Raw genomic sequence first — 13840 nt, forward strand, 5'->3', positions numbered from 1 at the left:
TCACCCCTATCACTGGTAAGCATTAAACACTGCTTCTTGAATTTGTTTTTGACTTTTTACTTGTTTTGTATGATTAATTTGTTGTTAATAATACTGATTGGGTTGTGAGTTGCTGAGTTGCTGAAATTTCGTTAATTTCTGAATATTCTTGATTTGTTATATTCTGCCATAATAATATTATAATATTGCTGCTGGTTTTCTGATTTTTTAACTTTGTGTGTTAATTTTAATGATATAAAAAAGGGAGACTTTTTATTTTTATTTTTTTACTTTTTAATAAAATAGAAATTTGGGCAGAGGCAGTAGCAAGTAGCAACAGCAAAACCCCCAAATAAACCCTCCAACACATCGGCGCCGTTTCGAAGACCCACATACACTCTCTTCCGCCACCTCGTCCACTACCTCCGTCGTCCTCCGAAGCTGAATCATCATCTTCTCTCTCTCTCTCTCTCTGTGGGGCCAACCATGGACGAAGCACAAGACAACCATGCTATTATTACCAAGAAAAAACCTTCCGCTAATCAGGTACTACTTACTCAGGTTCTTCCCCTTCACCTTCACTATCGCTTCATTGAAATTCCTGTGCTTCAAACCTAGCTCTGAATACTGCTACGTTGCTTCCATTAAGTAAATTCGATTTTTTTGGGCAATACTTCATAGGGAAAATATGTTACTGTGTCGTTCTCGTTCCCTGTTATATTCCATTTCTTATATAAAGCTTAGCGTTGACCTGCTTATGTGCTTGCATGACCAAGACAGCAAGGAAGACATTTTTTTTTAAAAATCTGAATTCGTAGGTAGAGTGTACTCAGAATTGTGAAAAAGGAGAAGGAAAAGTAAAGCATGCTTGCTTAGGGTTTAGCTGAACTTGATTTCAATTTTCGTTACAATTTTGAACTCTGAATTTTGGAATTGAGAATTGTTACATCAAATTGAATATTTTCATTTTCGTGTAACACTGGGTTATACTATTACAGCATTATTTCCCGAATGTATTGGCAATGGAGCAATTTGAAGAAAGCTTTTTGTCTGTGTTATATATCACCGTGGTCTTTGTTTTGGATTTTGATATGTACTTTTATTCTTTACACTATGTGTTGCTTTTCAGGACATCTCCGATGAGTTAGATCTGAAAATAAAGAAGTATCTCAGAGGAGAAGCTGCTTCTTTTGAGGTATATAGAGTTATTATGGTTTTGTGAATCAATACGTTGGCGGTCAATTATCTTATCTTTTAATATTAATTTGTCAACTATAATTTGCAGGATTTGAAAGATAGGAAGCTCAAGCGTCAACTATCTGTTAGAGAAGAATTATATGGCAATGCCGCGAAAGCTGCTGCCAAGGCGGAAAAGGTAACCTGTTTTTCATGTGGCTTTTATGTTCAACAATTGAACTGAATGTATCCTCTTGTTTTTCACATCATTAATACACTTATTATTCTTAAGTTTTTCTGTGGATGTGATCTACGGTCTAATCCATAAAAAATTATTGCTGCATTATGTTTGACTCCATATTCCTATTAGAACTAAGGTTGGCTGGTCATTAGGTGATGCAATGCAACCAATTTGGTCTATAAACTGTTCCATGTGAAGATTGTTTAACTTCATGTGGGGTTAATTGTGTGTTGAGTATCAAGTTGAATGGTCGGTTGTATTTCTGAATTTGAGGGATAATAGTGATACCCATATGAGACACATGGAACATATATCTTGTATCAAGTATTGATATCTTGAATGAGCTCAATAATAGCAAATATTGGCACATATAACATATATCAAAGAACGTTATATATATATATATAGCCGTTTCCATGTCCATCCATTATTAAAGTGTCTGCCTATATTCATGCGATATCAGGCATCCATGTCAATTTATGTGCTTCTTTAAGGTAGGATTATAAAATTGCATGTTATGAATTTCTAATGTTCTCTTTATAATTTTGGTTACGCAGTGGCTTATGCCTAACGAGGGAGGTTATCTGGAGGCTGAAGGCATAGAGAAGACATGGAGGATCAAACAGGAGGCTATAGCGAAAGAAGTAGGTCTTGTAAACTTAAGGAACCAATACGATATTGTTTTACCAGGTACCTTTAATTGATTGCTTTTTCTTAGCATCTTGGGTTGTGTCAGATTTATGTCTCCATTATAACTTGTATTGTTAGTTATGGCCTTTCATTTTGGTTTTTTGATTCCTATGCTTTAAATAATATGTAAAAGTTTTCCTGCCGAGAGGAAATTGAATTAAAGTATATAAATTTAATCAGTATATTTCATTATATTTATCCAAGTCAGTTGGCTTTTCTTTCCTGTACATCAGTGGTATTGAGGTCGCGCTTAGGACCTTTACTCATAGGAATTTAAAGTTATTTGGCTTATTTATTCTAGAGGCAAGGTAGAACTTTTACACAAAATTATTAAGTGTATTTGAATTTGAAAGCACATCTGACTTTAATGCAATTGCTTTATGTTTCAAGATGGTGAATGATCTTCTTTGTGGTTTCTTTGCACTTAAATGCTTTGCTTTTCTCATACATGTTGTACTAACTAGTAACTACTATGATTTGAGATGATTTTAATTTCAGTATAAGTTATTGAAACAGTTTGCTGAATAATTATTAGAATTTCAGGTAATTTGGTGTTTACTTGAATCTCTAATTCTAGTTTTAGTTCTTTTACAAAATCAATGTTCCTTTAATCCTTTCAATTGGCACTGCCCTTCCTTCTAACAGGTTTTTACAAGTTTGATTTGCCTGTCCTAATTTATTATACTCTATCCCAACGGCAACGGAGTGTGGGACGCTTTTTGAATGTCAACAATTTTGTTATTTTCTTGATCTGTCATTTAACTTCATCGTGCTACAATCCATATTTGTAGATCTTGGTCCATATACCCTGGATTTTACTTCAAGCGGCCGTTATATGGCTGTTGGTGGTCGTAAAGGCCACCTTGGAATTGTGGACATGATAAATCTTAACCTAATCAAAGAGATTCAGGTATGCTCTATTGCACGTGTGTTTTAAAGTACTTCTGCACTTCCTTTACTTTATTGATGAAAACTCTAATCTGCATGCTAGAAGATGAATGGGCTGCTGTTTGCTTCAAAACGACATGCATACTGAGATTTTAAGTTAATTGTTCCTGTTTTTTTCTTTTTCTTTTTTTTTTCAGGTAGCAGAAACAGTGCGTGATGTGGTATTCTTGCATAATGAGCTCTTTTTCGCTGCTGCCCAGAAGAAGTAAATTCTCTTTACAGAGACACAATTGGATTCGTATTTTATCTATATAATTCCATGTGCTTCTTGCTTAATACACTATTGAAATGAGATTACACACTGAGACTTTTATTCATTTTATTTTGTTGTCATATGATGAGCATAGATATTTTCTACCATTTGGAAAAGCTGATTAAAATTTATTTTGTCAAAATATTTAACACGTTAACTTCTTTGGTGATATACTGCTGTCCTTGTTGAGTAACTGTAGAATTTCACACTTGACAGGTTTGTTTACATGTATAATCGAGACGGAACTGAAATTCGCTGCCTCAGGGTCAGTGCATTTCTATGCCTTTGTTGTTAAATTTTACCTAATAGTCAACTTCTAGAATATTTTGGCATATGCTGATGGTTAAGTGTCATCCCTTTGAAGCTGAACCATTCATATTTATATGCTGGGGTCTAAATCTCATGTTATCTGATTCTGATTGATATATTTCTTTCTTATTTTGCTCTCTTCTAAAGGTTCATTAAATTCTTTTTAGCATCCTAATATAATATTTAACACAAACATATGCAGATGGTTTCAAATTGTAATTACTCCAGTCACCAAAAAAAAAAGTCACCAAAAAAAATTGTAATTACTCCATTTGTCTTGTCTCCATTATTTTAATGAACTAGTTCGAAATGAGACATGCTGAGTAATCCTCATTTCCTATTAGTGGAACATATAATATGAGGGAATATATACCCTTCATATGTGCATTTTAGCATTACCTTTTATTCTTAAAAGCCTCGAAGTAGGTAGAAATTTGTGCTGTAGTTGGCTACCTCCTGCATCTTGCAAAAAGGGAAGTTCTGATTATTGTTTTTAGAAGTTTCTTGAAATTGTAAAATCATGATGCATCCTTATGGAACTTACTTGTTTACCTTTTTCCAGGAACATGGTGCAGCATTAAAGCTTCAGTTTCTGAAAAACCATTTTCTGTTGGCTTCAGTCAACAAATTTGGGCAACTTCATTATCAAGATATTACAATGGGTGAGATTGTGGGTAATTTTCGAACAGGCCTGGGACGCACAAATGTGATGCAAGTGAACCCCTTCAATGCAGTTGTTGGTCTGGGTCACGCAGGTGGTACAGTTACAATGTGGAAGCCAACTAGTTCTGCTCCCCTTGTGAAAATGCTATGTCATCATGGGCCTGTTTCAGCACTAGCATTCCACCCTAATGGCCACTTAATGGCCACAGCGGGTAAAGAGAAGAGGATTAAGCTTTGGGACTTGAGGAAATTTGAGCCTCTTCAAACGTTAACGGGCCACGCAAACACACTGGATTTTAGTCAAAAGGGCTTGCTTGCTTGTGGTGTTGGTTCGTTTGTACAGGTTCTGAATGATGTTTCTGGGACGCAGAACTATTCTAAGTACATGACTCATTCGATGGCGAAAGGTTACCAGATAGGAAGATTAGCTTTTCGGCCGTATGAAGATGTTCTAGCCATTGGCCATTCCATGGGTTGGTCTAGTATTCTTATTCCAGGTGCCGGAGAACCCAACTTCGACACATGGGTTGCCAATCCATTTGAAACATCTAAACAGCGGAGAGAGAAGGAAGTGCGGTCTCTTCTTGATAAACTTCCACCTGAGACTATCATGCTGGATCCAAGCAAGATTGGTACGGTGAAATCAACGTATAGAGAGAAACCGACAAAGCAAGAGAGGGAGGCTGAAGTTGAAGCCGCAGTTGAAGCTGCCAAGGGCACAAAACTGAAGAACAAAACAAAAGGAAGAAATAAGCCAGGTAAAAAGATACAGAAGAAGCAGGATGCAATTGCTAGAGTGAAGAGGCCTTACTTAGAGGAGAAGATTAACGAGGAACAAAAGATATCCCATAAGAAGCAGAAAACTGGTGAGAACATTGATTTACCAAAATCTTTACAGAGGTTTGCTCGTAAGAAATCATCATGATATAGAGTTCAGGTTTCTGAGTTATTGTATTTGTTGTCACATTTGATATCAATTGTATCCAAAGGCCTATGATATTGAAATATGCCACACTTCATTTTGTTTTCCCATTATTATTATTATTTTTTTTTTGCGCCAAATAGATGCATTCAGTTTTTGACATTTTTCATTGACAATTCATGGATTAAGTTATCCCTTGATTACCTTCAATCCTTAATTATAGATATTTTCATACCGTTAGTTTTGATGTTTTATACAGTTATCTAGCCATATTCGTTTTTTTAGATCTATATGTATGATTAATATAAAAAATTGTTATTTTTGTTATCGGTGACAACATAAAATTTTATTTGTGTTGCAAAATGTAATTAGATACATATGGAAAATTGTTTATATGGATGACATATCAAAATTAAATTCTTTATTCAAAAGCACATTCTTTCACTCTCACTTGCATGGAATTTTACAATATTGAGCTGAAAATGCATTTACAACATCAGGTAGAATATCCAAACCATGTAACTTTTTTAAAATTATTCTTTCTGAGAATTAGCATTAATTTTCTCATGCAATATTAATTTCCCATTTCTTTCGTCTTTCATTTCCAATTATTCAACCCCCATAAGATTGGCCTCTTCGCGTTTTTGCTCCTCCATTGATGAGGTTACCATTAATCATGAGAAAGTAAATCCCTATTTATTATTTTTTGTTGAAAAAAACTGCCTTAATGACATCAGTAACCGCCATATATGACAACCTTTTGTTCCCTTCATGGGTGTTTTGATCCACCTTGTAGTAATATTGTTGGGGCTAATTTGTCCTGGTGAATTATATAATCCTTTTCCAATTTGTTTCCGGTTTCCATTTTATAGAAAAAGTGGAATATGAAAATCAACACAGAATACAAAGAAAAATTATATGGAAAGAAAAGTGAATCTAGGATTATATTATAATTTTCTATCGTGAGATTTAGCTCATGTTTATGGGGGTGGGACTTCTTTTTTAGCCCTCATCCTAATTCATTTGTGGGGTGCGGGTCTTCTCTCTTTGGAGACTCGATGAATTTTTATTTTGATCTCATGACAGATAATTCTGGTAAATACTTATTTTAGTGGGGTTTTTTTGTCATTTCTAATTAAAAAATCTCATTTTTTAGTTTCTACTCATGGGTTAAGTAGTCATAACTTATCAACGAATATTTTTCTTTAATAAAAAAAGAAAAAGATAATATTATTGTAATAAGGATGAAAAATGAGGTGGATAACCATTCTTAATATGGACAGTTGATTTTTATTTTTAATATTGAATGAAGTTAAAAATGCAAACTTCACACACCTATAAATAGAGAAACAATCTGAGAAATATTACACACAACAATAAAATCTTCCGTCTCTCTTTTATATTACTAATACAACTCTCTTTTTTTCTTTATTTTACAAGTATTTTTGAATACTCTTCTCTCTCACTCTTTATATATAACTAGAATGAGACCCGCGCAATGCGCGAGACGGTAAATTAATGATAGTATATAATAAATATTAAAAATTGTTATGTTTCGTAGAAATAAATTAAATATGTGTAAATTGAAGTTAAATTTAAAAGGTGTTTTATTTTAAATAATTTGTAGTATAAAATATTTGGATGTTGGAGTTATATAAAGTAACATTTTTGTTTGGTGGTTTGATTTTTGCGTTTGTTTTAGTTGATGGACCTAGTCATCTTATGTGGGCTCGTCCTCTTTTTTTTTGTTGGTTGTTAGAGTTGCTACTTTCTTCTTTTTGTCGTAGATTCTTATGAAGACATGTTCTTTATGAATTGTTGAGTTTGATGCACTTTCTATTGTGTTATTTGGTTCCATCTTTGTATGTATGTTCTTCTTTCGAAGATGTGTCTTGAATTTGTATGGTTTTCTTTCTCCTTAATCTCTTGATGGGGTGGTACTTCAATGTCATTATTTTTCTGAAATGTCATTAGATTTGAAGCAGTTGTGCCTAATAAATTTTTTGCATCGCCATCAAATAGTACAAAAGTTGTTGTAACACTTTGATCTGAAACCTTTAATTGAATTCTGAACCTAAAATAAGTATTGGGTTAGCAACTAATAATTTGATAGATGAGATTATGAAAAGTATATAGAGTTACATTATTATTGGATATTGTGGTGTTTGATTACATGTGTCACAAATGTAGTTGTTTCTTTTTTTTATATGCTTTCTTTTGACACTTTTTATATTTAACATAGTTCCATCCTAATTTGTCATCAATTTCGTTTATAGTTGCTAAAATTGTGAAGATCTTTTCCTATTCCAATATTCAATTTATGTTATCATTAGGTATATGATATTTGAGTAAGTTGAATGTATGATGCATGTTGTGAATGTATGATGCATGTTGAGATTTTTTTTGTCATACCTGATCCTCAGATTCTCATTGCATGGCCATTAGATTTTGGATAGTTATTCGATTTCTAATTATTCTGCTCTAAAAGAATGATGCTCTATTGAATTCTGAACCTAAAATAAGTATTGAGTTAGCAACTAATAATTTGACAGATGAGATTATGAAAAGTATATAGAGTTACCTTATTGTTGGATATTGTGGTGTTTGATTACATGTGCCACAAATGTAGTTATTTCTTTTTTTTTTATATGCTTTCTTCTGATACTTTTTACATTTAACATAGTTCCATCCTAATTTGTCATCAGTTTCGTTTATAGCTGCTAAAATTGTGAAGATCTTTTCCTATTCCAATATTCAATTTATGTTATCATTAGGTATATGATATTTGAGTAAGTTAAATGTATGATGCATGTTGTGAATGTATGATGCCTGTTGTGATTTTTTTTTGTCATACCTGATCATTAGATTCTCATTGCCATTAGATTTTGGATAGTTATTCGATTTCTAATTGTTCTGCTCTGAAAGAATGATGCTCTATTGAGTAAATTTGAAATGTGCAATTTGAAAATATTTTTTTGTGTGCTAAATTTGATGTTATGTGAAGGAATAGTAATAAGAAACTTATATATGTGGTTTAAATGGTATGGAATTTAAATATTTATAACGTAAAATTTATTATGATTAATAATATTATTATGACATTTGTAATATGGATATTTATTACCAGTTATTTATAAAAATTAATAAATTAATTGTTGCGGTTATAAATTTATTGTATTGTTTATAATGGTAAGATATAATAAATATAGGAATATAAATTCAATGTATTTGTAGGTTACAAATTTATTGGATTCTATTTTTTAGTTTTTTATTTGTATATTTTAATTTTTGCTGATTTGGAAATAATAGTTGATTTGGCAAGAATTGAGTGGTTGATTCTAAAGTTGTGCCAAGTAAACAATATTGCTGACATAGCATTAGTAGGAGAAAAGAAATGTCTCAAAAGTAATGTGGTGCATGCTTATGTATCTACTTTTATATATTAAGAATAGATATTAATAGATATATATAAATTATTTTTATTATATTGAGTTAATTATATTGGCTAATATTAATACTAAAGTCTTCTATTTCTTATTTTATCTTCTTTATTTATTTATTTTACAACACGTTATCAGCACGAGACTCTAATCAAATTTTTAGGAAGACTCAGGTAACAAATTTTCATTACGTCGAACCCCTTTCATCTTGAATTCAATGCTCTTAATATATCTGGAAACAATTATTTATCATGGATATTAGATGTTGAAATCCATCTTGATTCAATAGATCTTGGAGATACCATTAAGGCTGAAATAATACATCCCAGAAGGATAAAACCAAAGCCATGATTTTTCTTCGTCGTCATCTTGATGAAGGATTGAAAAATGAATATCTCACATTAAAAGATCCTGCAAATCTTTGAAAAGACCTTGAAGAAAGGTATAGTCATCAAAAGACGGTGATACTTCCTCAAGCCCGATATGAATGGACGCACTTGTGTCTACATGATTTTAAATCCATAAATGAATATAATTCGGCAATGTTTCGAATCACCTCACGAATGAAATTATGTGGGGAAAAGATATCTGATAATGATATGTTAGAGAAAACTTTCTCGACCTTCCATGCCTCGAATGTGCTCCTGCAGCAGCAATATCAAGAAAAATGATTTAAAAAATATTCTGAGTTAATTTCTTGACTTCTTGTTGCTGAACGCAACAATGAGTTGCTCTTAAAGAATCATGAAGCGCGTCCAATTGGCGCCGCCCCATTTTCTGAAGTAAATGCGGAAAATCATTACCCTAGAAGAGGTAAATGGCAAGGTTTTGGCAACAAGAAAAATTATGGAAGGAAAAGGAATTATGTTCAAAAGAGAGGATCTCTCCAGAAGTAGGATAAAGAAAGAAATATTGGGCAAAATAAATCAATTAGAGGATAAGTGTTTCTGTTGTGGTGGAAAGGGCCATTGGTCGCGTACCTGTCGTACACCAAGGCACCTAGTCAATCTTTATCAAGCATCTTTGAAAAATGACGACAAAGGAGAGGAAACAAATTTTGTTTCAAATGATGCTAAAAATTTCACCACTCATTATGATGTATCTGATTTCTTTGAGGATCCTGAAGGAAATATTGGTCATTTGATCAATGATGGAATAGTTTAATATGTGGGATTGTTAAGTATCCATGTAAATAAATAATATAAAGAACTTATTGTTAAGTTTTATTTTCTATGTATTTAAGTTTCAAATGTGATGTATATAAATAATAAAATATTCATGTTTATGAATTTTGAAATCATTAAATGTGTCAAGTTTTAAAATAAAATTTTAGTATATGACATTATTTTTATGTACAGTATTTCTTAGAAAAATAATTCTGATAAAGTATTCAATTTAACTGTGCATACTACTCATTTTATTATTATTATTATTATTATTATTATTATTATTATTATTTGTTTTTGAAGAAAATGGCAAGGATATATAATGAAGATGTATGCCTTGCGGATAGTGCAAGTTCGCACACCATTCTCAAAAGTGATATATATTTTACCCATCTTGTGCAAAAAGAAGAATATGTTAATAATATTATTGGCTTAGGCAATGTGATTAAAGGCTCCGGAAGAGCTATAATTTTGTTTACCGGAGGAACAAAATTCATAATAAATAATGCACTATTGTCTACCAAGTCTCTAAAAAACTTGTTGAGTTTCAAAGATATTCGCCGAAATGGATATCATGTTGAGACAATGAATGAGAGAAATCATGAGTATTTATATATCACAACTCATGATTCAAATAAGAAAGTTATATTAGAAAAATTACCCTCACTTTCATCTGGGTTATATTATACCAAGATTAGTGCAATTGAATCACATGCCACTGTAAACCAGAAGTTTACTAGTCCAAATGAATTCATAACTTGGCACGACTGATTGGGTCATCTAGGAACAACCATGATGCGAAAAATTATTAAAAACTCCCATAGACATTCACTAAAGAACCAAAAGATTCTTAAATCTAGTGAATTTTGTTGTGCTGTATGTTCTCAAGGGAATTTAATTTTAAGGCCATCACCAGTAAAGATTAGATTTGAGTCCCCCAAATTTCTAAAAAGGATTCAAGGCGATATATGTGAACCTATTCATTCACCAAGTGGATCTTTTAGATATTTTATGGTCCTAATAGATGCATCTTCGAGATGGTCACATGTGTGCTTATTGTCTTCTCGCAACCTGGCGTTTACGAGATTACTGGCTCAAATTATTCAATTAAAAGCACAATTTCTAGAAAATCTAATCAAAGCAATTCATCTTGATAATGCTGGTGAATTTACTTTCCAAACTTTTGATGATTATTGTATGGCTAATGGAATAAGTGTTGAACATCCAGTAGCTTATGTTCACACACAAAATGGGTTAGCAGAATCACTTATTAAACGCCTCCAATTAATTACTAGACCCTTGCTTATGAGAACAAATCTCCCAACCTCGGTCTGGAGGCATGCTATTTTACATGCCGCAGCACTTATTCGTTTGAGGCCAACGAGTTACCATGAGTTCTCTCTTATGCAATTAGCTTTTGGCCAGTAGACAAATGTCTTTCATTTAAGAATATTTGGGTGTGCGATATATGTTTCCATTGCACCACCTAATCGCACCAAAATGGGATCCCAAAAAAAATTAGGGATATATGTTGGATATGATTCTCCCTCTATTATAAGGTATCTTGAGATACAAACTGGGGATGTATTTAAAGCCTGATTTACGGATTGTCATTTTAATGAATCAAAATTTTCAACATTAGGGAGAGAGAATAAGCTTCCTGGAAAGGAACTTAATTAGAATGCGTTATCCTTGATGCATTTAAATCCTCGATCAGGATAATATGAACTAGAAGTTAAAAGATTATACATTTGCAAAGAATAGCAAATGAATTGCTGATGCATTTTCCGATACAAAGAGGATAACCGAATCTTATATACCAGCGAAAAATGCCCCAATTCGAATTGATGTCCGAGTCGAACAAATAGCCACTGAAGCAAATTCACGCCAGAAACATGACAGGCCTGTCGGTTCCAAAGACAAAAATCCCTGAAAAAGAAAATAGGTAAATACTATTTCTATTGAAAAATACCTAGTAAAGACACCTGCAGTTGTCCAAAATTCTGATATAATTTTAACGCCAGAAGACGTTCAGGTACCTGAAAATTGTGAAAATGATGAGATCTCGATAAATTATGTCTTTACATGAGAAAAATGGGACCGAAATAAAACAATTGTCAATGAAATATTTGCATATAATGTAGCATTGAATATCATGCATGAAAATAAGGATATTGAGCCAAGATCAGTCGAAGAATATCGACAAAGAAATGATTGGCCAAAATGGGAAAAAGCCATGAAGGCTGAATTAGATTCACTTGCAAAACATGAAGTCTTTGGACCTATAGTCCGTGCACCTGAAGATGTAAAACTTATTGGATACCGATGGGTATTTGTGAGAAAACGAAATGAGAAACGTATTTCCCTGTAGTAGATGTGATAACATTGCATTATTTGGTCAGTTTATCTGCATATCATAAACTGCATATGCATTTAATGGATGTGGTAACAACCTACTTATACGGCTCATTAGATCGGGATATCTATATGAAAGTCCCTGAAGGACTAAAGTTGTCTAAACCATCCAATGAATATTCACAGGTGTTATACTCAGTCAAATTGCAAAGATCTTTATATGGTTTAAAACAATCTGAACGAATGTGGTATAATCGTCTTACTGAGTATCTGGCTAAAAACAGATTTAAGAATGATGATATTTGTCCCTGTGTTTTCATAAAGAAATCTGCATCTGGATTCATTATAATTGCTGTGTACGTTGATAATTTAAATATCATTGGAACTCCTAAAGAGATTCTAACAATTATAAAAACTCTAAAAGAAGAATTTGAGATGAAAGATCTTGGAAGAACTAAATTTTGTCTCGGCCTGCAGATCGAGCATACTAAAAATAGGATCTTTATTCATCAAACGACATACACAGAAAAGATGTTGAAGAGATTTTATATGGATAAGTCACATCCTTTGAGTACCCCAATGATTGTAAGATCTTTGGATGTGGAAAAGGATCAATTCCGTTCTAAAGGAGAAAATGAAGATATCCTTAGTCCTAAAGTACCATATCTTAGTGCCATTGGAGCACTAATGTATCTTACTAATAATACACGACCCGATATATCATTTGCTGTGAATTTACTAGCAAGATATAGTTCCTCTCCAACCAGAAGACATTGGAATGGAATCAAACAAAATTTTTGATATCTTCATGGAACGGTTGATATGGGATTGTTTTATCCATATGGATCCAAGTCATAACTAGTTGGCTATGCAAATGCTGGATACTTGTCTGATCCACATAAAGGAAGATCTCAAACAGGATAATCTGTTCACATATGGTATAGCTATATCATGAAGGTCCACAAAACAGACGATACCAGCAACCTCCTCTAATCATGCTGAAATACTAGCGATACATGAAGCTAGTTGCGAGTGTTTTTAGCTCAAGAGTTTGATATAATATATTCTGTCATCATGTGGACTGATTGATTATAAGATAGCTCCAACTGTTCTGTTTGAAGATAATACAGTATGTATTGCTCAACTTAAAGGCGGATACATCAAAGGCGATATAACAAAGCATACTTCTCACAAATTCTTCTTCACTCATGATCTTCAAAATCAAGGGACAATTGATGTCCAACAAATCCACTCAAATGACAATCTGGCAGATTTATTTACAAAGTCACTCCGAAAATCCTCCTTTGAAAGATTGGTACATGAGATTGGGATGTGCCGATTTCGAGACATTAAATGATGTCGGCAAGAGGGGGATACTGTACTCTTTTTTCTTGGTCAGATTTTTTTCCCATTGAGTTTTTCTTGACAAGGTTTTTAATGAGGCAATCACCATCACAAAGGATTTTGTACTCTTTTTCATTCACTAAAGTTTTTTTTTTCCATTGGGTTTTTCTTTAGTAAGGTTTTAACGAGGCATAATCCTAAATGGTCATCCAAGAGGGTGTTGTGAACTTGTGATAAGGATGAAAGATGAGGTGGATGACCATCATTAATATGGGCAGTTGATTTTTATTTTCAATACTGAATGAAATTGAAAATGCAAACTTCACACGCCTATAAATAGAGAAGTAATCTGAG

The 13840-nt window shown here is 32.8% G+C and overlaps 1 protein-coding gene across 1 annotated transcript; it reads left to right on the forward strand.

Annotated features, from left to right (window-relative positions):
* Positions 1-299: 299 nt before the first annotated feature.
* LOC107466711 (probable U3 small nucleolar RNA-associated protein 7) lies at positions 300-5264 on the forward strand. Its single transcript, XM_016085720.3, has 8 exons — positions 300-525; positions 1109-1174; positions 1265-1354; positions 1954-2086; positions 2878-2996; positions 3172-3239; positions 3504-3552; positions 4159-5264. The coding sequence occupies exons 1-8, from the start codon at positions 466-468 to the stop codon at positions 5182-5184; spliced, it is 1611 nt and encodes a 536-aa protein (XP_015941206.1). The 5' UTR covers positions 300-465; the 3' UTR covers positions 5185-5264.
* The last annotated feature ends 8576 nt before the right edge of the window (positions 5265-13840 follow it).

Source organism: Arachis duranensis, chromosome 9, assembly GCF_000817695.3.
Source record: "Arachis duranensis cultivar V14167 chromosome 9, aradu.V14167.gnm2.J7QH, whole genome shotgun sequence".
In the NCBI taxonomy this organism is placed as follows: domain Eukaryota; kingdom Viridiplantae; phylum Streptophyta; class Magnoliopsida; order Fabales; family Fabaceae; genus Arachis; species Arachis duranensis.